The sequence below is a fragment of the Phalangium opilio genome, unplaced genomic scaffold (assembly GCF_054372755.1).
Source record: "Phalangium opilio isolate 3A_F unplaced genomic scaffold, DU_Popi_V2 ptg000528l_1, whole genome shotgun sequence".
NCBI lineage: Eukaryota > Metazoa > Arthropoda > Arachnida > Opiliones > Phalangiidae > Phalangium > Phalangium opilio.
This window is the reverse complement of record NW_028324242.1, coordinates 747,318-774,691: the sequence shown is the minus strand read 5'-3', so window position 1 is coordinate 774,691 and position 27,374 is coordinate 747,318. Positions and strand designations below refer to the sequence as shown.

Sequence of the window (27,374 nt, the reverse complement as noted above, 5' to 3'; positions counted from 1 at the left end):
AAGGTAATAACCATAAATTCGACGCCATAACCATAAGGTAATAACCATAAATTCGACGCCATAACCATAAGGTAATAACCATAAATTCGACGCCATAACCATAAGGTAATAACCATAAATTCGACGCCATAACCATAAGGTAATAACCATAAATTCGACACTATAACCATAAGGTAATAACCATAAATTCGACGCTATAACCATAAGGTAATAACCATAAATTCGACGCCATAACCATAAAATAATGACCATAAATTCGACGCCATAACCATAAAATAATGACCATAAATTCGACGCCATAACCATAAAATAATGACCATAAATTCGACGCCATAACCATAAAATAATGACCATAAATTCGACGCCATAACCATAAAATAATGACCATAAATTCGACGCCATAACCATAAAATAATGACCATAAATTCGACGCCATAACCATAAAATAATGACCATAAATTCGACGCCATAACCATAAAATAATGACCATAAATTCGACGCCATAACCATAAAATAATGACTATAAATTCGACGCCATAACCATAAAATAATGACCATAAATTCGACGCCATAACCATAAAATAATGACCATAAATTCGACGCCATAACCATAAAATAATGACCATAAATTCGACGCCATAACCATAAAATAATGACCATAAATTCGACGCCATAACCATAAAGTAATAACCATAAATTCGACGCCATAACCATAAGGTAATAACCATAAATTCGACGCCATAACCATAAGGTAATAACCATAAATTCGACACTATAACCATAAGGTAATAACCATAAATTCGACACTATAACCATAAGGTAATAACCATAAATTCGACACCATAACCATAAGGTAATAACCATAAATTCGACACCATAACCATAAGGTAATAACCATAAATTCGACACCATAACCATAAGGTAATAACCATAAATTCGACACTATAACCATAAGGTAATAACCATAAATTCGACACTATAACCATAAGGTAATAACCATAAATTCGACACTATAACCATAAGGTAATAACCATAAATTCGACACTATAACCATAAGGTAATAACCATAAATTCGACACTATAACCATAAGGTAATAACCATAAATTCGACACTATAACCATAAGGTAATAACCATAAATTCGACACTATAACCATAAGGTAATAACCATAAATTCGACACTATAACCATAAGGTAATAACCATAAATTCGACACTATAACCATAAGGTAATAACCATAAATTCGACACTATAACCATAAGGTAATAACCATAAATTCGACACTATAACCATAAGGTAATAACCATAAATTCGACACTATAACCATAAGGTAATAACCATAAATTCGACACTATAACCATAAGGTAATAACCATAAATTCGACACTATAACCATAAGGTAATAACCATAAATTCGACACTATAACCATAAAATAGAATATAACGGCATAAAAACACCATGAATCAGCATAGAACAATTCAACAGCATAAACAAACAATAAAACTTAAAAACAGCTTAATAGATAGAACTAATTTTAAACCCGATTTGGATAGAGGAACTAAGTGAGAATATTAGCCGTAATTTTCATTAAATCTAAATAATAATTAACTTAATTGTAAATAAAATAAATTTTCAATGTCAGAAGAAAGACTAGAAGGTTTTTAAAACCAATAAAATATCACTTATCTTCTCGTGTCCGATGAAAAGCAAACTCTGGCTGTTTTAAACTTGTTCTTTACGATTTCTTGTCTCGTAACTTGACTGGAAATGCAAGAGGAACACGCAATCGAGATACCCTGAATTGAAAAATAAATCTATTTCAAAAAACAAATTTCTAATCAATTTTTGGAAAAACTTTTACGTTACCTTGTCAAGGGGAATGCGACTTGACTGCAAACGAATGAACCACGAAGCCCAGCAACTCGCGAAACCTTTGAACGCAGAAATAAAATCAATAAAATAATATGTAGCACATTTTCCCAAAAGGCCAAAAAAAAATATTTTAGCGGAAAGGCTTAAAATTTAGCGAAGCTTTCGGATAGAAATAAATTGGTACTTTTCTTCCAAGTGGAGCGCTCTTACGTAAACGTTAGAAGACAAACAAAAGGTAAGTACCTTTCCGTGTCCTATGTCCATGAAAAGGCCAATCCTCGCTGTACCAGGGTAGGCAAATATCAAAATGGCATCGGTGGGAAAGATCTTTACGATGGCTCGCCAAGGGGATGGCAACTTGACTCGAATGATCTCGAGAACAGGCAATCTGTATAACCCGTATATAATTATATTTAGAAATTTAAAATCTGTTTTGGGAGAAACTTACGGTATCTCGTCAAAGGGGAATGAACCTGGACTGGAAACGAGTGAACCAACCACGAAGCCCAGCAACTGACCATACCTTTAATCGGAAGTATAATTTAAAATAAAGCATCTTAGCGACAAGGTTAAAACTTGGCGCGGCTTTTGGGGAGAAATAAATCGGTACCCAAGTGGCACGATGTACGCATTCATTAGTATATACATCACAAGATGTTTGAAGAAAGACTAGAGGTGAAATTCATAAACGTCGAACGCAACGCAATATAGCAAAGTCGAAGGCAGGGCGTCGTGCGCAAAAAGCAGACGTTTGCGCACGACGCCCTGCCTTCGCCTGTGCTAAAATTGCGTTGCGTCCGACGTTTATGAATTCCGCCATAGATACCAGTAACATGTCTTTTACCTTTTCGTGTCCAAAGAAAGGGCAATCCTCGCTGTATGGAGCAACTCGATTCACCAGGGTAGGCAACTCGAACCCCGAAGCTCAGTGACTCACGAGTCCTTAATCTGAAAAAACGTGAAACAGAATGCCCCTCATTAATTTAATTCATTTGTCCTATGGGTCTTGAATAAGGCTTAGTTCCAAGCTCGTTTAATCTTCAACTGGATTAAAATACTTGGGATTCGCTAAGACTTGGTCTCGCGATCTTAAATAAGGACTAAAGTCCAGATTATCATCCCATAGGGAGTCTTCATTAGGGTTGGGGGCACGGACGGCCATATTGGTATCAACCAACCGAGAGGGGCGTAAAATATTTCCGGCCACGAGGTTAGGCTTAACTAAGGACAACGTGGACCCCGAAGCATCCCGGAAAGAAGCCGAAAGGCTCCCGACTATCTCTTAGACTCGTACACGATTCAGATTCACTAGTTAAAATTCCGAAAATAATTTGGTTATATAATAGATTTAATTGCAAAAATAATTAATTTCTATTCAAATCTACGATAATATACGGCATATCTACGATGCTACCAGATTTAAAAGCCAGGGCTAGAAGTTCTTGGCGTTAGAATCTTCTAGAAAGAAGGCTGTCCAAGATGGCGTCGGTTTCCGCCAAACTGGAACTAAACTCTAACTAGACCCGAAGCGTGCCCGATCAGCCAAGGCCCTCGCGAGAAAAGAAGGGGAGAAAAACATGAACCCGGCCTTCGTGGAATGGTCAGGCGGCCCCTCATTAATTCCATTACAGGACGGGCCTAATTATATTCGGGGTACAAGTCTTACAAGCGGGGATTCTAAAATCAAATAAGCCTAATCCGACTGGAAAGTTAATTAGAGAAATTACTCGTACCTTACCGATTGAAGGACGGATCATATTTAACGCTTTCCACTTTAGGAGATCGCGACAAAAAGTACGCGCCGTCGTTTCATTACTTCGCGTTAATCTACGAGGAGCGCAGTCGAAACTCGAAGGAATCTCTAAAGGAAATCTCGGATCTAGAGAAAACTCGGGGGAAGTGACGTTGACGCGTGCGCGGGGCTGAACATATTCCCATCAAAAATACAAAAGTTCAGCTCTCCGTCGTCTGCAACGGGTCAGAGCCTGCAGTCTTGGAAATAGCGCGGGTCAAAAACCAGTTTATTAATTTCTTGGATCAGTTTTTTTTATTCGAAATCCGTGGGGGGTTAAACTGGTCCTCAGGGCCACTTTATTTATTGAGAACTTTAACGAAAATTCACGAGGGACTACTTTAATAATTATAGTCATTGTACATTTCTACTCCAGGGATATAGACTCCTTGCCCTCCTCCCTACAACCACAGCCCACTCGATCACGCTTTACCTTCACACGCTAAGAGACCAACAGCTTGAGACTAAAGCACTAAATGACGGTTAATGTTCTTACAAAAAGCTACGAAATTGAAAGACTTTGAACAAAAATACCTAACATTATTTTGCAAATGGCGTTAAAATTTCGAGCGTTTTCAACCAGTATTTTCAAAATTAGGACCAAAAAAACGGTGTGTTCCTTGCATTGAAGGCAATCTTAAGAGTTAACTCTGATTTTTGACATATTTTGGCGTATCTGGCGTTTTGAGACCAAATGGAAGGGCTTTTAAAGCCGAAGCGTGATAGAATGGGGTGCGTGTGCGTGTCCCATCATCTTTTAATAGGATTAATTAAAGATAAATTAGGGATGGGGTCAACCAATTTAATCTTATAGACGCTGGGGCTCACTGATAAAAAAATAAGCCTTACTTCCGAGACTGACTGGGCGAAACCGTTGCAAACGTATATTTGTCACATGACGTTAGAAGAAAGACTAGAAAGTTCATAACACTTACATTTTCGTGTCCAAAGAACCGCTAATCCTCGCTGTGTCGAGCAATTCCATCCACAATGAAAGGCAACTGTCAAAATTACATCCATATTAATACCAGTAAAAATAAACCTTAAACTTGTGGGAAAGTTCTTTACGATACCTTCTCAAGGGGATGGCCACTTGACTAAAACGAAAGACGCGCAAAGCCAGCGACTGACGTCAACTTATTCGTAAACTTGGCAAAATTACAAAGTTAAATTATATTTAAAGGAAAGCGCGGCGTCCATGATCACCCCGATTATTCTAGCTAATCTTCTGGACCCGAATTTTACCTTGACAAAGGCAGGAACCAATCAGACCTAACGCGCTAGTTCCCATTGGTTCCTGCCTTTGGCTTAACTACCCTTTAGCGGCCTTGGCCACTGTGTCAACGGAGCCGCGCTTTCCTTAAGCAGCGTTTGGTTGAATTCCTTCAGAGCACTGGGCAGAAACCACATTGCGTCAACAGTGACGAACCGCCATTGTCGAATTTCTTTATCAGTGCCAGTTCTGAGTTGATTGGAAAACTTTCACCGTAGAGCCGTCTAATCAGTTTCGAACGAGCAAGTACAAAGAACAGTCGCGGAAGTTGAAAGATGAACTTCCGGTAGGCGAGAAAACGGTCCCCGTTGAACCGAATCGTCTTGGACTGAACAAGTACGATGAAAGGTCGCAGAAGTCGGCTATCTGACCCCAAAAACCGATTTCGATTACCGAAAGATGAAATTCCGGTAGGCGAGAAAACGGTCTCTGTAGAACCGAATCGTCTTGGACTGAACAAGTACGAAAAACGGTCGCAGAAGTCGGCTATCTGACCCCAAAAACCGATCTCGATTACCGAAAGATGAACTTCCGGTAGGCGAGAAAACGGTCCCCGTAGAACCGAATCGTCTTGGACTGAACAAGTACGAAAAACGGTCGCAGCAGTCGGAAATCTGACCCCAAAAACCGATCTCGATTACCGAAAGATGAACTTCCGGTAGGCGAGAAAACGGTCCCCGTAGAACCGAATCGTCTTGGACTGAACAAGTACGAAAATCGGTCGCAGAAGTCAGCATTCCGACCCCAAAAACCGATCTCGTTTACCGAAAGATGAACTTCCGGTAGGCGAGAAAACGGTCCCCGTAGAACCGAATCGTCTTGGACTGAACAAGTACGAAAAACGGTCGCAGCAGTCGGAAATCTGACCCCAAAAACCGATCTCGATTACCGAAAGATGAACTTCCGGTAGGCGAGAAAACGGTCCCCGTAGAACCGAATCGTCTTGGACTGAACAAGTACGAAAATCGGTCGCAGAAGTCAGCATTCCGACCCCAAAAACCGATCTCGTTTACCGAAAGATGAACTTCCGGTAGGCGAGAAAACGGTCCCCGTAGAACCGAATCGTCTTGGACTGAACAAGTACGAAAATCGGTCGCAGAAGTCAGCATTCCGACCCCAAAAACCGATCTCGTTTACCGAAAGATGAACTTCCGGTAGGCGAGAAAACGGTCCCCGTAGAACCGAATCGTCTTGGACTGAACAAGTACGAAAATCGGTCGCAGAAGTCAGCATTCCGACCCAAAAAACCGATCTCGTTTACCGAAAGATGAACTTCCGGTAGGCGAGAAAACGGTCCCCGTAGAACCGAATCGTCTTGGACTGAACAAGTACGAAAAGCGGTCGCAGAAGTCAGCATTCCGACCCCAAAAACCGATCTCGTTTACCGAAAGATGAACTTCCGGTAGGCGAGAAAACGGTCCCCGTAGAACCGAATCGTCTTGGACTGAACAAGTACGAAAAACGGTCGCAGCAGTCGGAAATCTGACCCCAAAAACCGATCTCGATTACCGAAAGATGAACTTCCGGTAGGCGAGAAAACGGTCCCCGTAGAACCGAATCGTCTTGGACTGAACAAGTACGAAAATCGGTCGCAGAAGTCAGCATTCCGACCCCAAAAACCGATCTCGTTTACCGAAAGATGAACTTCCGGTAGGCGAGAAAACGGTCCCCGTAGAACCGAATCGTCTTGGACTGAACAAGTACGAAAATCGGTCGCAGAAGTCAGCATTCCGACCCCAAAAACCGATCTCGTTTACCGAAAGATGAACTTCCGGTAGGCGAGAAAACGGTCCCCGTAGAACCGAATCGTCTTGGACTGAACAAGTACGAAAATCGGTCGCAGAAGTCAGCATTCCGACCCAAAAAACCGATCTCGTTTACCGAAAGATGAACTTCCGGTAGGCGAGAAAACGGTCCCCGTAGAACCGAATCGTCTTGGACTGAACAAGTACGAAAAGCGGTCGCAGAAGTCAGCATTCCGACCCCAAAAACCGATCTCGTTTACCGAAAGATGAACTTCCGGTAGGCGAGAAAACGGTCCCCGTAGAACCGAATCGTCTTGGACTGAACAAGTACGAAAAACGGTCGCAGCAGTCGGAAATCTGACCCCAAAAACCGATCTCGATTACCGAAAGATGAACTTCCGGTAGGCGATAACCGATTATTTGTCTCGCAACGATCAAGTTCGAGTAGCGGCCGCGGTGATCAGTAAATTCAACACTCAGAATGGCAAACTAATGAGAACCATACGACGTGGCAACCCGCTCAAAGTTTCACGCAATGCTCAACGAGTCTAATCGACCCACGAACCCAATGATCCACCGATTAGTCTCAAAATTTGTTTATCAAAATGATCATTACACTAAAGGCCTTTTCAGACTGTACAACCTTTTGACTCTAAGGGCTCGTTTTCATAGAAGCTAGAAAATTCGAAAACGTTCACGCTTCGCGAGCTTGAATACGCACGGTGACGTATTTTTTTCGAACGTTGCGTGAAAATTTCGAGCGAAAGCGGAAACGTTCGAAAAAAATACGTTACCGTGCGTATTCAAGCTCGCGAAGCGTGAGCGTTTTCGAATAATCTAGCTTCTATGAAAACGAGCCTTAATACGTCCGGGTCAAAAAGTAGAGTCAAAAAAATTGGACACGGTTGATCAATTTTAAATTCGGTGATCCAACTTCCTTTAGCGAGACCAAACTAGTTTCCTGACTCAAGTTGACTCGTATAAATGAGTCAAAAAGTTGTAGGGTCCAAAAAGGCCTTAAGGCGATTTAATTGTTTTTTGATTTACCGATAAAAGATACTAAATACCAGAGCTGCGCTAATTAATTAGTTAATTAAAATTCTAATTAATTAGCATCATTTACCGATTGAGAATGGTAATTGAATTTTAATTACATTAGTGCTAATTGAGATATAATTCTAATTATCTAACTAAAATTATTTAGATTTATCATTAAGTAATTAGCCAATTGCATTTCAGTTAAGCTTTTACGCCAAATTGTAGTAAAAACTAAAAATCGAGGAATTTTGTAGGAAATTCACGGGTACAAGTAATTAATTAGAAATTAGTAATTCTAATTAATTAGTTCGATAAATAAATGCCTAATTTCCAATCAATTACTTCATAAATATATATTTAATTGGCTAAATCTAATTCAATTAATTGTCAGTTAATTAGCGCAGCTCTGCTAAATACACGGCCTAACTAAGGCCCGAGGTAATGAAAATAAGGACTTACCAATTCGACTTGGGACTTGGTTAACCCTAGCTTAACACTCTGCTACTCTTTAAGGCGCGTTAATTAAAACACTTTTAGTTCGATATCAAATTATAAAGACTGATCTCCGCCGCGACTAGAGAGTGACTGAGCCCGAGACAGAGTTAAGCAAATAGTAGAACACGACCGTGTCAGAACATCCGAGACTCGAAATGACTGTCCTGCCGAAAGCGAGATATTCGTGACGTAATAGATCACGTGACACGCCTTATCTTCTTATCAAATCTTATCTATATCGCGTGTCCACCAAGGTCTATTGTAGACCACTTTTACGAAACGAGGAGGAAAATACAAGGGGGTGAAACTTTGCCTTCCGTAGCGCGTTTCAGCGCCTGCGCCGCGGGTATTGAGAATTTGCACTATTGTAACCTTCCGCCACCGCCTTATTTAAGGATAGTCGCGAGTTTCCGCTCTAGGGGTGGCAGGCAGACTAGAGGATTAACACCCCGCGCGTTACCTTTGACCTTTCCCTAACTATAAAAGGTTCTATCGCTGAAAACGTATCATTCAGTCTCTCACCACTTTTCTAATGGCTTGGACCTTCTTCTATTGGATGTCATCGTCGAAATTGGTAATTACTAATTATTATTCAGTCGTTCTGTTTGTAGAAAACCTAGATTCAGTACAAATCAAATTTTAGTTTACCGGGACACGGATTAACTCACGCTAGGATTGTTCACTAACCGGGTGTCCAACGTCACGCTATCGCCAACTACGAGTTCCGAATTATTCCTAGTGTTCTTTAACTTCTTCAAAAGCGGGTTAAACGACTCGATACGTCTCTTGGGGAGCTGAGCAAATGTCGGCCCATAATCAAGGACTATGGCAGGAAGATATCCGACCAAGTCATCATTCCGAACTCGTACAAACTGGAAGAAGAACCAACACTTGACTTAGTTCCTGCTTTCGTTAATCTTGTACCGTAATTATCCGCATTATTTTAATTATCATTAACGTAAATTAAAACTAAACTATTATTTTGAATAAAAATATTATACAATGTTTGCGTTTTAAGTTTGTCGTGATGAAATTCAATGTGGGGGGGATGAATAAACAGCAAAGAGACCCTCCTTTTTAACTCGCCCGCTATGCTAAGCTCAGTATCATATACTCACTGACAGTACCGCCCTTGTGGGTCATTTTCTACGCTTTTTGATAACGTCGAACGTTCGGTTATTACCTTAGCTTATTGAATTCAACAAGTTTGGTAATAATAGGGCTTAATTGGGGGAATATTGCTACGATGCGGCGCATTCCCATACGTACACGGGTATTTTGAACTCGCAGTTACATCAAACAGGGACGGAGTAATGAAGCAAAAGTCTACCCCTCCATAGTCATAACAATACACTAAATAAGCCTTTCTACTAATTATTTCGCGGGAGGGTACGAACGCCCTTCATCTCTGCTTTTTCCCCCCGGCAACATTTTCTTTTCCCGGGTGTATAGCCATCGTCTCTGCCTTTTCCCCCGGCAACATACGGATTGTATGTAAAGGCCTATTAAACGAGGCAAATACCGCATACAATTCTGCGCACCTTCGACGCGCTGGCCGTTAGTAAAGACACGCGTCACATGATTGTTGTTTGATACGAGAAATATTCAATATTATAAATAAGCTCACGAGGCTAGAGCAAGCGCGTGTTAGCTGGCTTACGGCGCTTTAAGCTATAATGGTGTACCACAGAAAGTGTTGTAATAAGAACTGTACCAGCAACAACAGGTATACAAGCGCAGAAATAATATCTATACCTAGTTCAGACCATTTTATTATCACAGTAATTAAAATTGAAATTAAATTACTACTAGTTCTTAAAAAATTGTCAGAAGTCTTTCCAGAAGCTCGCCAAATTTATGAGATACCATCACCATGGATTTATAATAGAAGCTTACGCATCCTGGATATTTCACTGTAGCCTTCAGTAAGGCATTTTGATTTTAAACACATTTATGCCATAAAAATTCGCGCGCGTGGGGACTGGGGGGGGCTGATGACGTAGAAAATGAGGCAAACTTTTTTCCTCGGAGCGCGTGTGCGCGCGCTTTTCTAAAAATTATCTCTCGCGCGCTATTAAAAATTAGAACTCGATCGCGTGAAAAACTTCCATCCCCTCTGAATTTGCCTCAAATTCTACGTCACAAACACTTGTGCCAGGCTGGTACTAGCTCGCGCCATTTCAGACGAGGAATAAATGTTGTGCGCGTTTTAAGGCGAGTGGAATATCCAGGAAGCGTAAGCTTCTATTATAAATCCATGACGGAACAGGGTACGCGTATAAGCCTTTGCTAAAAAACACCGTGCTGAGAAGTAGTGGTAACCATAGTAACTAGGGAACGCCACAGTTCCGTTTTGGGAACAGGGGGCTACGTGCATTTTGACTGACTCCGAGCCTCCCCTTATACATCCTCCTTGATAAAAGTCTACAAGGATATAACCCTAAAATGCGACACCCCTATCAAAAGTCTATGAAAAAATAACCTGTCCCGTTGTTCTTTTAGCTGACCCGGCTATATCTTTTGAACCGTAAAAGATAGAATTAATTTTAAAACAGATATGGATAAAGGAACTAAGATAGAATATTATCTAAAATTTTTATTAAATCTTAATAATAATTAACTTAATTATAAATGAAATAAATTTTCAATGTTGGAAGAAATACTAGAAAGTTTCTAAAATCAATAATATAACACTTATCCTCTCGTAACAGAAGAAAAGCAAACTCTGGCTGTATTAAACTTGTTCCTTACGATATCTTGTCTCGTACCTTGACTGGAAATGCAAGAACACGCAATGGAGTAATGGCACCTCTCTGTTTTTGGCTACGTTACGCTCTATGAGAAATTAACATGGATTGCCACTACTCTATCGATATACCCTGAATTAAAATGAATCTATTTTAGAAAAACCAATTTCTAATCAATTTTTGAAAAAACTTTTACGTTACCTTGCAAATTTATTTCGCAAGAAACGAATGAACCACTCGACCAAGCCTCCTTCCCCTGTTGGGAATAACCACGAAGCCCAGCAACTGACCTTTGAACACAGAAATAAAAGCAATAAAATAATATCTAGCACATTTTTGAATACCCAAAAGAGTAGTTTCGGTAGAGAGTGTAGGCAGAGGGGTATCCCTCCCTCCCTCCCTCTAGGGGCGCTTTTGTAAGAGGGGATACTGTACGCGCCTGGTAGAGGGGATGACACTGAGCTAAGAGATAGAAGTGAATGACGTTTGCATACGTACAACTGACATTACTCAAAAGATTAGAAAAATATTTTAGCGGTAGTGAAGCTTTTGGATAGAATTAATTGGTACTTTTTTTCCAAGTACATAATTATTAATTACAACGCTAAGTTCCTAGCGCGTTTATTCTTCAACTGGATTAAAATACTTGGGATTTGCTAATACTTGGTCTCGCGTTCTTAAATAAGGACTAAAGTCCAGATTATCATCCCATAGGGAGTCTCATTAGGGTTGGGGGCACGGGCGGCCATATTGGGATCAAGCAACCGAGAGGGGTGTAAAATATTTCCGGCCACGAGGTTAGGCTTAGCTAAGGACAACGTGGACCCCGAAGTATCCCGGAAAAAGGCCTATCTCGGTATAATTTGAGCCCGATTCAGATTAGTCTTCATTAGGGTTGGGGGCACCGGCGGCCATATTGAGATCAACCAACCGAAGAGGGCGGAAAATATTTCCGGCCACGAGGTTAGGCTTAGCTAAGGACAACGTGGACCCCGAAGTATCCCGGAAAAAGGCCTATCTCGGTATAATTTGAGCCCGATTCAGATTAGTCTTCATTAGGGTTGGGGGCACCGGCGGCCATATTGAGATCAACCAACCGAAGAGGGCGGAAAATATTTCCGGCCACGAGGTTAGGCTTAGCTAAGGACAACGTGGACCCCGAAGTATCCGTGAAGAAAGCCGAAAGGCACGATTTGGATTCACTCGTTAAAATTCCGACAATTAATTAATTCCGAAAATAATTTGGTTTTATAATAGATTTAATTCCAAAAATATTTAATTTCGATTAAAATCTACGATAATATACGGCATATCTACGATGCAACCCGATTTAAAAGCCAGAGCTAGAAGTGCTCGGCGTTAGAATGTTCTAGAAAGAAGGGTGTCCAAGATGGCGTCGCTTTCCGCCTAACTGCAACTAAACTCTAACTAGACCCGAAGCGTGCACGATCAGCCAAGGCCCTCGCGAGAAAAGAAGGCGAGAAAAACACGAACGCGGCCTTCGAGGAATGGTCAGGCGCCCACCATTTCCATTACAGGACGTTACTAAGCCTAATTTTATTCGGGGGAAAAGTCTTAAAAGCGGGGATTCTAAAATTAAATAAGCCTAATCCGACTGGGAATCTTAATTAGAGAAATTACACGTACCTTTGGCTGACATTACCAATTGAATGACGGATCATTTCGGATCAAAAATCATATTTAACGCGGTCCACTTCGGGAGATCGCGACAAAAAGACCGTGGCGTCGTTTCATTACTTCGCGTTAATCTACCGGGAGCGACCGCGCTCCTCCGCAGTCGAAAGAATCTCTAAAGGAAATCTCCGATCAAGAGAAAACTTGGGGGAAGTGACGTTGACGCGTGCGAGGGGCTGAACATATTCCCATCAAAAATACAAAAGTTCGGCTCCCCGTCGTCTGCAACGGATTCTGGCCTGCAGTCTTGGAAATAGCGCGGGTCAAAAACCAATTTATTAATTGCATGGACCAGTTTTTTTATTCGGAATCCGTGTTAAACTGGTCCTCGGGGCCACTTTATTTATTGAGAACTTTAACGAAAATTCACGAGGGACCACTTTAATAATTCTAGTCACTACAAATTTCTACTCCAAGGATATAGACTCCTTTGCCTTCCTCGCTACAACCACAGCCCACTCGATCACGCTTTACCTTCACACACTACGATGCCAACTGCTTGAGACTAAGCCACGAAATACTCCCTTAATTTTTTAATAGGATTAATAAAAGATAAATTAGGGACGGGGTCAACCAGTTTAATCTTGTAGACGCTGTAGGGGTCACTGATAAAAAATTTAGCCTTACTTCTAAGACTGACTGGGCGAAACCGTTGCAAGCTTATATTTATCACATGACGTTAGAAGAAAGACTAGAAAGTTCATATCACTTACATTTTCGTGTCCAAAGAACGGCTAATCCTAGCTGTGTTGAGCAAATCCATCCACAATTAAAGGCAAACTGTCAAATTACATCCATATTAAAACCAATAAAAATAAGTCATAAACTTGCGGGAAAGTTCTTCACGATACCTTGCCAAGGGGATGGCCACTTGACTGGAAATAAAAGACTCGCAAAGACAGCGACTGACGGCAACTTATTCGTAAACTCAGCAAAATTACAAGTATAAAATTATATTTGAAAGGAAGCGCGCGTCCATGATCACCCCGAGCATTCTGGGTAATCTCCTGGACACAAATTTTACCTTGACAAGGGCAGGAACCAATCAGACCAAACGCGCTAGTTCCCATTGGTTCCTGCCTTTAGCGAGCTTGGCCACTGTGTCAACGGAGCCACGCTTTCATTGGTTGAATTCCTACAGAGCACTTGGCAAAAACCACATTGCGTCAACAGTGACGAACGGCCATGGTCGAGTTTCTTTATCAGTGCCAGTTCTGAGTTGATTGGAAAACTGTCACCGTAGAGCCGTCTAATCAGTTTCGAACGAGCAAGTACAAAGAAAGGTCACGCAAGCTGAAAGATGGACTTCCGGTAGGCGAGAAGACGGTCCCCGTAGAACCGAAACGCCTTGGACTGAACAAGGACGAAGAACGGTCGCAGAAGTCGGAAATCCAACCCCAAAAACCGATCTCGATTACCGAAAGACGAACTTCCGGTAGGCGAGAAAACGGTCCCCGTAGAACCGGATCGCCTTGGACTGAACAAGGACGAACAACGGTCGCAGAAGTCTGCATTCCGACCCCAAAAACCGATCTCGTTTACCGAAAGATGGACTTCCGGTAGGCGAGAAAACGGTTCCCGTAGAACCGGATCGCCTTGGACTGAACAAGTACGAACAACGGTCGCAGAAGTCGGAAATCTGACCCCGAAAACCGATCTCGTCTACCGAAAGATGGACTTCCGGTAGTCGAGAAAACGGTTCCCGTAGAACCGGATCGCCTTGGACAGAACAAGGACGAACAACGGTCGCAGAAGTCTGCATTCCGACCCCAAAAACCGATCTCCTTTACCGAAAGATGGACTTCCGGTAGGCGAGAAAACGGTTCCCGTAGAACCGGATCGCCTTGGACTGAACAAGTACGAACAACGGTCGCAGAAGTCGGAAATCTGACCCCAAAAACCGATCTCGTCTACCGAAAGATGGACTTCCGGTAGGCGAGAAAACGGTCCCCGTAGAACCGGATCGCCTTGGACTGAACAAGGACGAACAACGGTCGCAGAAGTCGGCATTCCGACCCCAAAAACCGATCTCGTTTACCGAAAGATGGACTTCCGGTAGGCGAGAAAACGGTTCCCGTAGAACCGGATCGCCTTGGACTGAACAAGTACGAACAACGGTCGCAGAAGTCGGAAATCTGACACCAAAAACCGATCTCGTCAACCGAAAGATGGACTTCCGGTAGTCGAGAAAACGGTTCCCGTAGAACCGGATCGCCTTGGACTGAACAAGGACGAACAACTGTCGCAGAAGTCGGCATTCCGACCCCAAAAACCGATCTCGTTTACCGAAAGATGGATTTCCGGTAGGCGAGAAAACGGTTCCCGTAGAACCGGATCGCCTTGGACTGAACAAGTACGAACAACGGTCGCAGAAGTCGGAAATCTGACCCCAAAAACCGATCTCGTTTACCGAAAGATGGACTTCCGGTAGTCGAGAAAACGGTTCCCGTAGAACCGGATCGCCTTGGACTGAACAAGTACGAACAACGGTCGCAGAAGTCGGCATTCCGACCCCAAAAACCGATCTCGTCTACCGAAAGATGGACTTCCTGTAGGCGATAACCGATTATTTGTCTCGCAACGATCAAGTCCGAATAGCGGCCGCGGTGATCAGTAAATGCAACGCTCATAATGGCAAACTAATGAGAAACATACGACGTGGCAACGCGCTCAAAGTTGCACGCAATGCACAACCCAATGATCCACCGATTACAGTCTCAAAATTTGCTTTTCAAAGCTAAAGGCCTTTTAGACTGTACAACCTTTTGACTCTAATAGATCCGGGTCAAAAAGTCGAGTCAACAAAAATTGGACACGGTGATCCAACTTCCGTTAGCGAGACCCAACTAGTTTCCTCACTCAAGTTGACTCAAGTAAATGAGTCAAGTAGTTGTATGGTCCAAAAAGGCCTCAAGGCGATTAAATTGTTTTTTGATTTGCCGATAAAAGATACTAAAGACAAGGCTTAACACGAACTAAGGCCCGAGGTATTGAAAATAAGGACTTACCAATTCGACTTGGGACTTGGTTAACCCTAGCTTAACACTGCTACTCTTTTAAAACTAGTTAAATCGTAAGGCGTGTTAATTAAAACACTTTTTAGTTCGATATCGAATTATAAAGACTGATCTCCGCCGCGACTTGAGAGCGACTGAGCCCGAGACAGAGTTGAGGAAATAGTAGAACACGACCGCGTCAGAACCGTCCGAGACTCGAAATGACTGTTTGGCGAAAGCGAGCTATTCGTGACGTAATAGATCACGTGACAGGCCTTATCTTCTTATCTATATCGCGTGTCTACCAAGGTCTATTGTAGACCACTTTTACGTAACGAGGAGGGAAATACAAGGGGGTGAAACTTTGCCTTCCGTAGGGCGTTTTAGCGCCTGCGCCGCGGGTATTGGGAATTTGCGCTATTGTAACCTTCCGCCGCCGCCTTATTTAAGGATACTCGCGAGTTTCCGCTCTAGGGGTGTCAGGTAGAATAGAGGATTAACACCCCGCGCGTTACCTTTGACCTTTCCCTAACTATAAAAGGCTCCATCGCTGAAAACAAAGCATTCAGTCTCTCACCACCCTTCTGATGGCTAGGTGGACCTTCCTCCGATGGCTAGGACCTTCTTCTATTGGATGTCATCTTCGTACTCGTCATTGGTAATTATCGTTCAGTTCTTTTGTTAGTAGAAAACCTAGATTCAATACAAACCAAAGTTTAGTTTACCGGGACAAGTCAGGGTTCATACAACTTTTGGGAAACAAATTTCCCCGAGGTTTCCATGAGGTTTTCCCCCCGTATATGGAGTATCCTAAGGAGCAAATGTTAACGAATGAAGAAGAGGGGACAAATTGGACTATAACATACTCAAAGGACATCCCCGTACCTCTACTAGAACCAGAGTTACGAGCCTTCAAAGTTTAGTGGAATGCTATTCTTCTGCAGGGGTATGTTTGTGAACGTTTTACTTATTTACTCGACCCCCGTTTGACGCAAATTTCCCTGAGGTTTTTTGACAACTATTAATTTCCCTGATTGTTTTTTCCTGTTATTCCATGTTTGTATGAACCCTGCTGGGAGCGCTGAGCAAATTTCGGCCCATCATCAAGGACACCGGCAGGAAGATCTCCGTCTACGTCATCATTCCGAACTCGTAGAAACCGGAAGAAGACTCAACACTTGACGTAATTAATGCTTTCGTTAGACTTTAAATCGTTAACTTTGTACCGTATTTATCCGCATTATTTTAATTATCATTAATATAAATTATAATTAAACTATTATTTTGAATAAACCTGTCGTACAACTTTTGCGTCTTTCAAATTTGTCGTGATGAAATATGTTTTACATTCAAAGGGGCTCTTCTTTTTACCCAACCACTATGCTAAGCACCATGAGCAAGTTCGTCTCTAACTTACGCCCTAACTTAAGCTCACTGACATTATCGACCTTACTGCGTTAACTTAAACTTATTGACAATATCGAACTTATGGTTATTATCTTGATTACCTTAAGCTTATCAATAGTATCAAACTTATGGTTAATATCTTAAGCTTACTAACAGTGTCACACTTACGGTTATTACCTTAAGCTTATTGATAGTGTCGAACTTATCTTTATCTTAAGCTTATTGACGGTGTCGAACTTACGTTTATTACCATAAGTCAGTTATGTGAGGTCCCCATAAGTAAGAGTCCCCAAATTAGATCCAATACTCGGTAGGCGGCGGCATTTTACTGGTATTAACATTTTGAAAACTTGGCGTGTACAATAGAAGCGCGATCTATAATTCCTAAGCAGTTTGATTATACCGGAAGTTAAGGTAGGACTTTCAACTTTTTCACGGCGGCGGCGGCGGGGACTGTTTTGCATTGCTGTTTATTTGGTAAAATCATGTCACATACTTTAAACATAATGGCGGAGACAAATTGTCATCTTTACGTGGAGGATTAAGTTAAGAGTCAAGATGAAAACAAGCTACACTTTCAGTTAACTGCAGACTGAAGGAATGGATCTGGCCAGGGAGGAAGTAAGGAGTGTCGACTACGTCTTTGGCCTATGCAACGGGTTTTTTTAATGTCGATTTCATCGCCCCCTGGCTGTCATACCTAACAAAGTCGTTTGCTATAATTTTTGAAGATTTTTTTTAACCAAGGTAGGATCAGGGATAGATAGACTTTTTTAAGACGGAATTCCCAACGGTTAATATTTACTTCAGTCCGACTCATAGACGAGTACATAGCCCCTTCCTTCAACACGTAACCAAAAAATTAAATTTTCTTATTGGCTCACTAAAACTACGTATTGGTGACGTTGCTGACAAGGAGGGCCAATAATACGTAATTCCTGTTTACATCTGTCGCTATGACTACGACCCCTCTTGCGTTGTACCAGAGCCCACTCGATCCGCGCTCCCGGACGCTGCGCTGCTCGCGCTATATAGCGCGAGCAGCTTACGTCGTGATGCGCGTGATCGAGTGGGCTATGGTTGTACAGAAAAGCATCTTTACAGGGGTTCAAAATGAAGCTGTCTAAAAGCAAGGGCACGGAAATTATTCGGGAATTGTTTTTAATAGCAATTAAGAGGTAGGGAATTTATTGCCGGTGTTTTGGATTTGGAGTACATCTGTAAAGGGTGAAAAGTGTTCGCTAATTCTTTCTAAAGCCAATCATGTCTACTATCCTCATAATTTTGTAAGCGAATTTGATGAAGTTAACCAAGGCTTAGTGAATGGCCAGGAGTTTTGTGAGCTTAGTGTTTTGTTAAAACCTGTTCGTGTTGTAATATCTATGAAGGCTTTTAAAGCATCACTACAACTTCATCAAAGAGAAATAAATCGTATTTCAAAATGTGTTTTGATTTCAAGCCCTATGTCTTGTGTTACTTCCATTTTTAAACAATGTTCTTTCAAAAATTACAATCGGAGCCCAATCCATTCCAACTTGGCAGACGACGTTTATTTGACCCGGATATACATACAACGCCATAATGAAAATAAGACCCGCCTCTTCTTTCATACCCCCCCCCGTCACGGGTAAGGGGGTCGTGGACTAGGACGCGCACCCGAATAACCCTGTTACCCATTCCGTCTTAAAAAAGTCTATCTATCCCTGGTAGGATATAACGCGGTAAATTCAAATAGGGGATTGGCATAGGCGAAGGTTGGAAGGATGTGTTAGCGTTTTCTTGGTAGTAAAAATGCACATTGTTGAGGTTTTGTATAATTTTAATCAATAACTATAATTTATTTTTGATAACTTATAAAAAAACAACTTGAATCTCCGAAATGATGCCAAGCCGCCATTGTTATTCTACCGCCCTATTTCACGAGAAAACCATTTGCGCGGCGCCATATTTTTGTTCCGTATGACAACCAGGGGCTCCACAAGCAGTAGGGTTGCCAGTCACTCTTCTAAAGAATGCTAGTCGACTCTCCTTACTTCCTCCCTGATCTGGCAGTCTTTAAATGGCAAGGCTTAACTTTAGATTGAACATCTTTAATGGTGTTGAGAAGATAATCTAATATTAACACTAGATACTTTTCGTGCAAATTGTTTTCTACTAACCTTGAATACACTCTACCTCTTTATGTGTTAATTAAATGCATTTCTTCATTTAAATTATAATTTAGTTATCTCCATTCCTGGCCGCCGCCACAGCCGCCATTTATAAACCTGCCGACTATAGAATGCTGTCAGAAGCGCCAGTGCGACGTCACCCATGCTGTATTCCCATGAAGAAAAAACGGTTACTGTCATGGCCGCCCATTGCTAAAGGCAGTCTCGTGACGTTTAACCTTGGATCTGACGTCACAACTGACAGCACTCTATTCAATCTTTAAGACTAAGACACGCGCAATACGAAATTCGATTACGTCAGCTCCGCTACGCGTTGTGGTACCTCCAGAGTCCGACAGGGGGCCATGAAATTTCCTTACCCGCTTCCTTCATTAGGGGCATTTGCTCTTGACTCAAATTGACTTTAATTCGGGTTTAAAGTATCCTTGTATGGGGGGCAAAGAGGACTATAACATATCCAAAGGGCATCCCCGTAGCTCTAATAGAACCAGAGTTATGAGCCTCCAAAGTTCATCATAAGTAACATAATAACAATAAGTGAGACGATACCATAAGTTGACGCACATTTTCCTTAATATCTCGGCCCCTGATTGGTGTAACCTTAAGTTTTAAGTATCGTTGGAAAGGGCACAAATAGGACTATAACATACTCAAAGGACATCCCCCCATCTCTAGTAAAAACGGAGTTACGAGGCTCCAAAGTTGGGTGTGACGCTATTTCTACAGCATGTTTTTGAACATTTCGCTTAATTACTCGGCCCCTGTTTGACGCAACGACAAACCTTTGGTATAGTAGGATGGGGGGCAAATAGGACTATAACATACTCAAAGGACATCCCCGTATCTCTAATATAACCAGAGTTATAGGCCTCCAAAGTTTATTGCCAAAAATCAAATGTAACCTAATAACAATAAGTGAGACACTAACATAAGTTGACGACGATATTGAGGTAGCCTCAAGTTTAAAGTATCCTTGTATGGGGAGCCAAGAGGACTATAACATACTAAAAGGAGATACCCGTATCTCTAGTAGAACAAGAGTTATAAGCCTCCAAAGTTTAGTGCAAAAGTCATAAGTAACATAATAAAAATAAGTGAGACGATACCATACGTTGGCGAACATTTTGCTTAATTACTTGGCCCCTGTTCGTCGTAGCCCTATGTTCTTTGTATGGTTATATGGGGGACAAATTCGTCTATAACATACTCAAAGGGCATCCCCCTATCTCTAGTAAAATCAGAGTTATAGGCCTCGAAGGTTGAGTGAACCGCGCCTTTGGAAAGGGGACAAATAGGACTATGACATACTCAAAGGACATCCGGGTATCTATAATAGAAGCAAAGGGGGGTAAAGGGGAAGAAGACTGACACGTTACCGGACAGAAGAAAAAAAATGGATTTAAGTAAGTAATTATTTTTAGCGGAGGTTTAAAATTAGTTTTTCGGGGTCGAGAAAGGGTCAATGGAGTGATGGACTAGGGAAGGGACCTCTTAAGTATGTTTTAGGTAAGAAATATTTTTAGGAAAGCCGGGAAAACACAAGCCCCTTCAATAGGGAGCTAACAACTGGCTAGGGGGAAGAGATAGTCTGACGTCACGCAGCCCCCCCTCTCTGGTTGGCATTTTTGCCCCCTTAGAATACTGTTCCCAACCTTTATGGGGGATGAAACTCCAGTAAGAAATAGAAGTTAGAACAGGTTGTGACGTTTCAGGGGGGTCAGAACTGTTAGGTAGCATAGCAGACTAAACGATATTCTAGGATGCCATTGTCATTGGCTTGAAACCTTTCCTCGTGAACATTTTTCATCCTTACCATGGATAATTTAACAGTTAACCTAAGCCTAAGCCTATCTATGGAGTATGGACCAGTTTAAGGTAATAATACCTGCCTTAAGTACTGAACTGAACTGAATAGAACTCACATATGTTAGAAGCAAGCAAGGCCTAGCGCGGCGGTAATAAGGAGAATAAAATTCCTTCCTTCCTTACTTACTTACTTACTTACTTGATATAAAGCAGCTTAAATTCAACATAGATGAAAAAGTGGCCAAGGCTTAGCATTTTTTGATGACCAAGGCTTAGCATTTTTTGATGACCAAGGCTTAGCATTTTTTGATGGCCAAGGCTTAGCGTTTTTTGATGACCAAGGCTTAGCGTTTTTTGATGACCAAGGCTTAGCGTTTTTTGATGACCAAGGCTTAGCGTTTTTTGATGACCAAGGCTTAGCGTTTTTTGATGACCAAGGCTTAGCGTTTTTTGATGACCAAGGCTTAGCGTTTTTTGATGACCAAGGCTTAGCGTTTTTTGATGACCAAGGCTTAGCGTTTTTTGATGACCAAGGCTTAGCGTTTTTTGATGACCAAGGCTTAGCATTTTTTGATGACCAAGGCTTAGCATTTTTTGATGACCAAGGCTTAGCATTTTTTGATGACCAAGGCTTAGCATTTTTTGATGACCAAGGCTTAGCATTTTTTGATGACCAAGGCTTAGCATTTTTTGATGACCAAGGCTTAGCATTTTTTGATGACCAAGGCTTAGCATTTTTTGATGACCAAGGCTTAGCATTTTTTGATGGCCAAGGCTTAGCCTGAAAAATTTTTAATTGACTATGATTAGCTAAAAGTCGCTTTAAACCATACGCAAAAGGTGGCTGCGCTTTAAGGCAATTAAAGACTTAAAATTAACTATAATTACCTTACTAATTTGGAAATGACAGAAATCGAATATTGGTCAGCGGGGCATGGTGGTTTCCAGCCAAAATCCGTGTCAGCTGACCTACTGGAGTGACAGTGCTGCCAGATCAACCCAAAATTTTGACCTAAAAATTCAAAATTGCCAAAAAACTAACAAAACTGTACAAAGTTTTCCAAAAGTTCCTCATCTTTAAAATATAATAATAATAAAGAAAGAGAGAGTGAAAGAGACAGAGAAAGAGAAAGAGAGAAAGAGAGAGAGAGAGTGAAAGAGAGAGAGAAAGAGAAAGAGAGAAAGAGAGAGAGTGAAAGAGAGAGAGCGAGAGAGAGGGAGAGAGAGAGAGATAGAGAGGCAGAGAGAGGGGGGCAGAAAGAGAGACAGAGAAAGAGAAAGAGAGAGACAGTGTGTGTGAGAAAGAGAGTGTGTGAGAAAGAGTGAGGGGGAGAAAGAGGGAGAGAGTGAGTGAGAGAGAGAGAAAAACACAGACAGAGAGAGGGTCCGCAAAGGTCCGCAAGGGTCCGCAAAAGTCCGCGGAGGGGGAGAAAGAGAGATTGGCAGAGTGAGGGGGCGGAAAGAGAGAGAGAGAGACAGAGTGAGGGGGAGAAAGAGAGAGGCAGAGTGAGAGGGAGAAGGAGACAGTGAGGGGTAGAAAGAGAGAGTGGCAGAGTGAGGGGGACGGAAAGAGAGACAGAGTGAGGGGGAGAAAGAGAGTGGCAGAGAGAGGGACGGAAAGAGAGTGGCAGAGAGAGAGGGACGGAAAGAGAGAGACAGAGTGAGGGGGACGGAAAGAGAGAGTGGCAGAGTCAGGGGGAGAAAGAGAGAGAGACAGAGTAAGGGGGAGAAAAATAGAGTGGCAGAGTCAGGGGGAGAAAAATAGAGTGGCAGAGTCAGGGGGAGAAAAAGAGAGTGGCAGAGAGAGACAGAGAGACCGAGTCAGGGGGACGGAAAGAGAGTGGCAGAGTGAGGGGGGGAGTCACTAGAAAAGAAATAATAGTAGGAAGGCCAAATAATGTAGCCTTAAAAAACTGAACCTGATAAAGGCCCAAGGCCCACTGAAAGTAAAACTAAGGAATAAGTACTAAATACAAAGTCCAGGTCATCATAGCCAGAGTAAATAGAACCTCAGTAACGGTAACCCAGGCTAAAAACTTAATTAATTACACCTTGAGAATTAATTAATTATCAAGGATATCATAATTATATAGGGGAATATTTAACGACTCTACTACATCTTACACTCACTCAAGGGGTTGATAACTCGGAAACTTTCCAATTAATTTTAATTATCGGGCAAAACCCTTAAACTTGCCTTACAAAATAAGAAAACTGAACATTTCACACTCACCCTAGGACCCTTGAGTTTGAAACATCTGACGGAGGGCTTTGATGGTGGAGGAATTTCATTATACTGCTTCAACCCATCAAGGGCTAAGAAATAAATAAATGAAGTAAAACGGATTTAGGCTTACTTAAATTGATTTAGAATAATTTAAAATTGATTTAGAATTAGTTAAAATTGATTTAGAATAATTTAAAATTGATTTAGAATAATTTAAAATTGATTTAGAATAATTTAGGCCTCCAATTGTAACCACCGTAATTACTATTAGGAGAATGGTAATCACCTGAAACAATGACAAAATGTTTCATCTTCCCCCCAAAAGTAGGCCTAACAACTTTTAAACCTAAAACTGTTAATTACTTTGCTCCTGGAAGTCTTTTAAATGAACCCATCTTCATACGCGGAATCCACAAATTTTATACTAATCAATAAAATTACGTTAAATATAATTGAAACTCAATTAAAATTATAATTAACCACGCAAAACAAAGGCTTAAAAACTTTAGAGACGCCGCAACAACGGCCTGTTAACCAATTTTGATTGTCTGCTAGCCTGAAACTTACTATGGAGCAATAACTAAAGATACCTAATGGCATTATATTGGCCTTTCAAGGAACACTCCATTGTAACTCCCATCCCCGATAAATATTATTACTCCTTGGAAAATTCCAACCCAGTGCATAAACTAGCGCCATCTATGTTTCAAAACTGGTATTAAAAGTTGCGTTTTTTCATCTAAATCATTAAGCCTTGGCCGGGACTCAGGGATATTTATCCTGGAATAAGACATGAGAGATGAAGGGGCTTCAGTTCCGTTGTCTGCTACAAACTACCACAAAGGAGTATTAATGAGGTTTTTGAGGGGTTTATTGGGGTTTTACAGGGTTTTTTGGAGTTTTTCAGGGGTTTTTCTGGGTTAAGTTGGGTTTAATTTGGGTTTTTCTGGGTTTAATTGGGGTTTTTCTGGGTTTTATTGGGATTTTTCTGCGTTTTATTGGGATTAATTGGAGTTTTATTAAGCCTTGGCCCGAAAACTTTAAAATAATGTAAATAAATAAGAAATACTTGCCGAACTGTTGCATTTTCATAAAAAGGTTCCACTGGACTCTCGGGCATTCTTTAAAAACACAAAAACAAATTAAGCAAAATGTTCATAAACATTCGCTCCTTTGAATTAACACGGACTTATTTTACACAACACCCATTAACTCTGGTTCTATTATAGATACGGGGATGTCCTTCGAGTATGTTGTAGTCCTATTTGTCCCCTTTCCAACCATGCTAAAAACATTGGACTATAACATACTCAAAGGACATCCCCGTATCTCTTGTAGAACCAGAGTTACGAGCCATAAAACCTAAGCCTAACGTAAACCATTTGGAGCATGTACCTTTTGAGTTCTTTTCATTTTAATGCTATAATCACTGGACACCATAATTAATTAAAGAGGTACTTACCAGGCATTAAGCGAAGTGTTTCTTTAGTTTCTTCAAACTGTATCTGTATCTTTAAGTGATCAGCGGAGAATGATGTAGCGGCTGTACAGCTCCTTGCCATGCATTTCTTTTGATAACAGTCTCTACTTGGATAACACGACTGGTTTTAAACGCCCCAAGTACTTTTGGGGGTTGTTTTGTATCCATTATAGCAGCGGGTTGCCCCAAATATTAAATTAAAACGCGTTAATTACATTTAAAAAGGCCTATCTTGTGTTCCACACTATCTAAACATTGCTTAAGCCTTGGTACTTTTCTATAAACATTGCTTTTTCGATTACCTTTGGCCTTTAAAACTGAATAAAAAACTAAAGTTTCTTTCGCGTAATCATGGTTTGAACACTTTTCAACCATTTTTAATTGCAATTAACGAAAGAACTTGGTTTAATTAAACTAAATAAAGGTGCCAACACGAAATGTCACACAGGAGCTAAGCACAGGCTGCCATGATGAACTCAGCTGATGCCGGCCGCGGATAGGACCGGAAATAAGCACAGAGCATTAAGCATTGTTTAATAATATTTTAATGTCCTATAATGCTTTTAAAAACTAAAGGGGGGCTCACTGGACATTCTGGCCAATAAATATTGCGTAGTTTTGATTGAATACGACGTCACGACGGCAGTAACGACACAAAGAAGGCGATTCCAGCTATGTATTTCTCCATTCTCGCTCTAGCTATACATATTCTTTGTACTCCGTCTATTGGTCTATACTTGTACCTTGATAGGCGGGTTTCGCCATCTATATGTGGAAAAATTTTTTTTTTTTTTGCTCCGTTTTTATTGTCGAGCTAGGACCAAAGAAAAGGTCTTACAGCTCCGAAACGTTTTGAAAATACAATACATACAATACAAGCCATAGGGAATATCATACAAAAGGAACATTAATTAAAATTAAATTAAACAAATTAAACAATATGAAATATAATAACAGGAAATTGGGGCGAAGTTTAAATTTATATATTTAGGAATAATTTTAAATGACACTTAAATTGGGGCGAAATTTAAATTTATATATTTAGGAATAATTTTAAATGACTCTTAAATTGGGGCGAAATTTAAATTTATATATTTAGGAATAATTTTAAATGACTCTTAAATTGGTTCACTGAAGTAATGGAAACTAGGTAATCAGGGAGAGCATTCCATAAGGGAATGGTCCTGCGGAAAAAGGAGTGACGTAAGATATTGGTACGGGAAGGAGGAAGAAAAAGTTTACGGCTGTGGCCTCTAGTACCCTTACTATGAGTAGCAAATAAAAAATATTTCTGGGAGGAGTGAGATAGGATTTTAAAAAGGCTCACTAGGTCGAGGTAGGTACGACGGAGAGAGAGTGGAGTCCAGCCAAGAGCGGACAAACGGAGTTCCCGAGGTTTAGAGCGCAGGGCAGAAGGAATGCGGGAAGCACGCGCAAGAACTGCATTGTGTTTAATTAAAACTTTGTTGTTTCAAAAAACTAATTGCAGAGTTACTTATGAATAAGTAAGGTATAGTATTACCTGCAATCAAAATAATTAAACATTGTAGTTTTAAATTCAAATAATATTAGAGCTTATATTGTATAGATGTCGCCACACTATTAACGCAGCGGCTTTTTTTGAAATTTGAGATCCGAAAACACCCATACCATAAAATCTTATTTTGCTTCTAATTAAGTTAATTGTCATTCAAATTTAATGAAAATTATAGCTAATAATCTCCATTAAGTGCTCTATCTAGATCTGCTTTCGAATTAGCTCTATCTATTACGGTTTAAACGATATAGCGCTTTTAAGGTTTGTGTCCAGGGGTTTTGTGAGCTACAAGTGCGAGTGGTTTTTCCTTAATTACGGCTTCTAATGAAGGTATATTAACGAGAAAAATATATTTAACGGGTCACGTGACAACACACAATAAGAATATTCATTTAAAAATTAAGATAATTAAGGTTTTAACTCTAATTAATGAATATCAACGTAAATTGGAACCAAGAATGTACAGGGTGTGTCTACAGTTTCGAACGGGGACCGCCTTAATTAACGGAATAACTAATGAACCGCTGGTCGCACGATATTGCGACCACTTTCATTCGATTCGTTAGGGGTTTCTACGTCAGAATCGCTTAATTAAACTTAAATTAATGTTAATTAAAAAGGCAAAAAGACGTTGGAAAGAAGGAAACCCCAATAAAACCCAGAAAAACCCATAAAAAACCCAGAAAAACCCACAAAAATCCCAATTAAACCCAGAAAAACCCAATAAAACCCAGAAAAACCCATAAAAAACCCAGAAAAACCCACAAAAATCCCAATTAAACCCAGAAAAACCCAATAAAACCCAGAAAAACCCCAATAAAACCCAGAAAAACCCAATAAAACCCACAAAACCCCAATAAAACCCACAAAACCCCAATAAAACCCACAAAACCCCAATAAAACCCACAAAACCCCAATAAAACCCACAAAAACCCCAATAAAACCCAGAAAATTATAAGTAACAGTCTAACTAGAAGTGTGACGCTTCCCCCAGTTGAGCATTTCCCTAAATTACGGCTTCTAATTAAGCTACATTAACAAGGAAAATATATTTCCTGATTAATTTTAGGGCGAGGAATCGGAAAAAAATGGTT

At 40.9% G+C, this 27,374-nt stretch overlaps 2 protein-coding genes and 1 long non-coding RNA gene across 6 annotated transcripts; all 3 read right to left on the bottom strand.

Moving 5' to 3' along the window:
- Nucleotides 1–1,259: 1,259 nt before the first annotated feature.
- Nucleotides 1,260–14,726, bottom strand: LOC149588928 (uncharacterized). 4 transcript variants are annotated; one of them, XM_089862021.1, is made up of 11 exons: nucleotides 11,163–11,338; nucleotides 10,983–11,093; nucleotides 8,902–9,086; nucleotides 8,179–8,830; nucleotides 4,737–4,811; nucleotides 4,599–4,664; nucleotides 2,716–2,819; nucleotides 2,320–2,394; nucleotides 2,115–2,259; nucleotides 1,866–1,930; nucleotides 1,260–1,795 (listed from the first exon to the last, which is right to left on the bottom strand). In XM_089862021.1, exons 6-9 carry the CDS (start codon nucleotides 4,646–4,648, stop codon nucleotides 2,201–2,203), a joined length of 288 nt encoding a protein of 95 aa, XP_089718147.1. In that variant the 5' UTR covers nucleotides 4,649–4,664; nucleotides 4,737–4,811; nucleotides 8,179–8,830; nucleotides 8,902–9,086; nucleotides 10,983–11,093; nucleotides 11,163–11,338; the 3' UTR covers nucleotides 1,260–1,795; nucleotides 1,866–1,930; nucleotides 2,115–2,200. The 4 variants fall into 4 exon arrangements, with proteins under 4 accessions (XP_089718147.1, XP_089718146.1, XP_089718149.1 ...); XM_089862020.1 differs by lacking the exons at nucleotides 1,260–1,795; nucleotides 1,866–1,930; nucleotides 2,115–2,259 and adding exons at nucleotides 13,370–13,436; nucleotides 13,508–14,726 and having other exon boundaries at nucleotides 2,367–2,394; nucleotides 11,163–11,251; XM_089862023.1 differs by lacking the exons at nucleotides 1,260–1,795; nucleotides 1,866–1,930; nucleotides 2,115–2,259 and adding exons at nucleotides 13,370–13,436; nucleotides 13,508–14,726 and having other exon boundaries at nucleotides 2,367–2,394; nucleotides 4,737–8,830; nucleotides 10,966–11,093; nucleotides 11,163–11,251.
- A 4,131-nt stretch (nucleotides 14,727–18,857) lies between these two features.
- On the bottom strand, nucleotides 18,858–21,795 carry LOC149588927 (uncharacterized). The gene is made up of 2 exons (XM_089862026.1): nucleotides 21,236–21,795; nucleotides 18,858–19,112 (listed from the first exon to the last, which is right to left on the bottom strand). The coding sequence occupies exons 1-2, from the start codon at nucleotides 21,793–21,795 to the stop codon at nucleotides 18,977–18,979; spliced, it is 696 nt and encodes a 231-aa protein (XP_089718152.1). The 3' UTR covers nucleotides 18,858–18,976.
- Nucleotides 18,858–25,237, bottom strand: LOC149588926 (uncharacterized). The gene is made up of 5 exons (XR_016379768.1): nucleotides 24,726–25,237; nucleotides 24,337–24,384; nucleotides 23,270–23,352; nucleotides 21,925–22,048; nucleotides 18,858–21,817 (listed from the first exon to the last, which is right to left on the bottom strand). It is a non-coding gene; the product is annotated as an uncharacterized LOC149588926 (long non-coding RNA).
- Nucleotides 25,238–27,374: the final 2,137 nt, after the last annotated feature.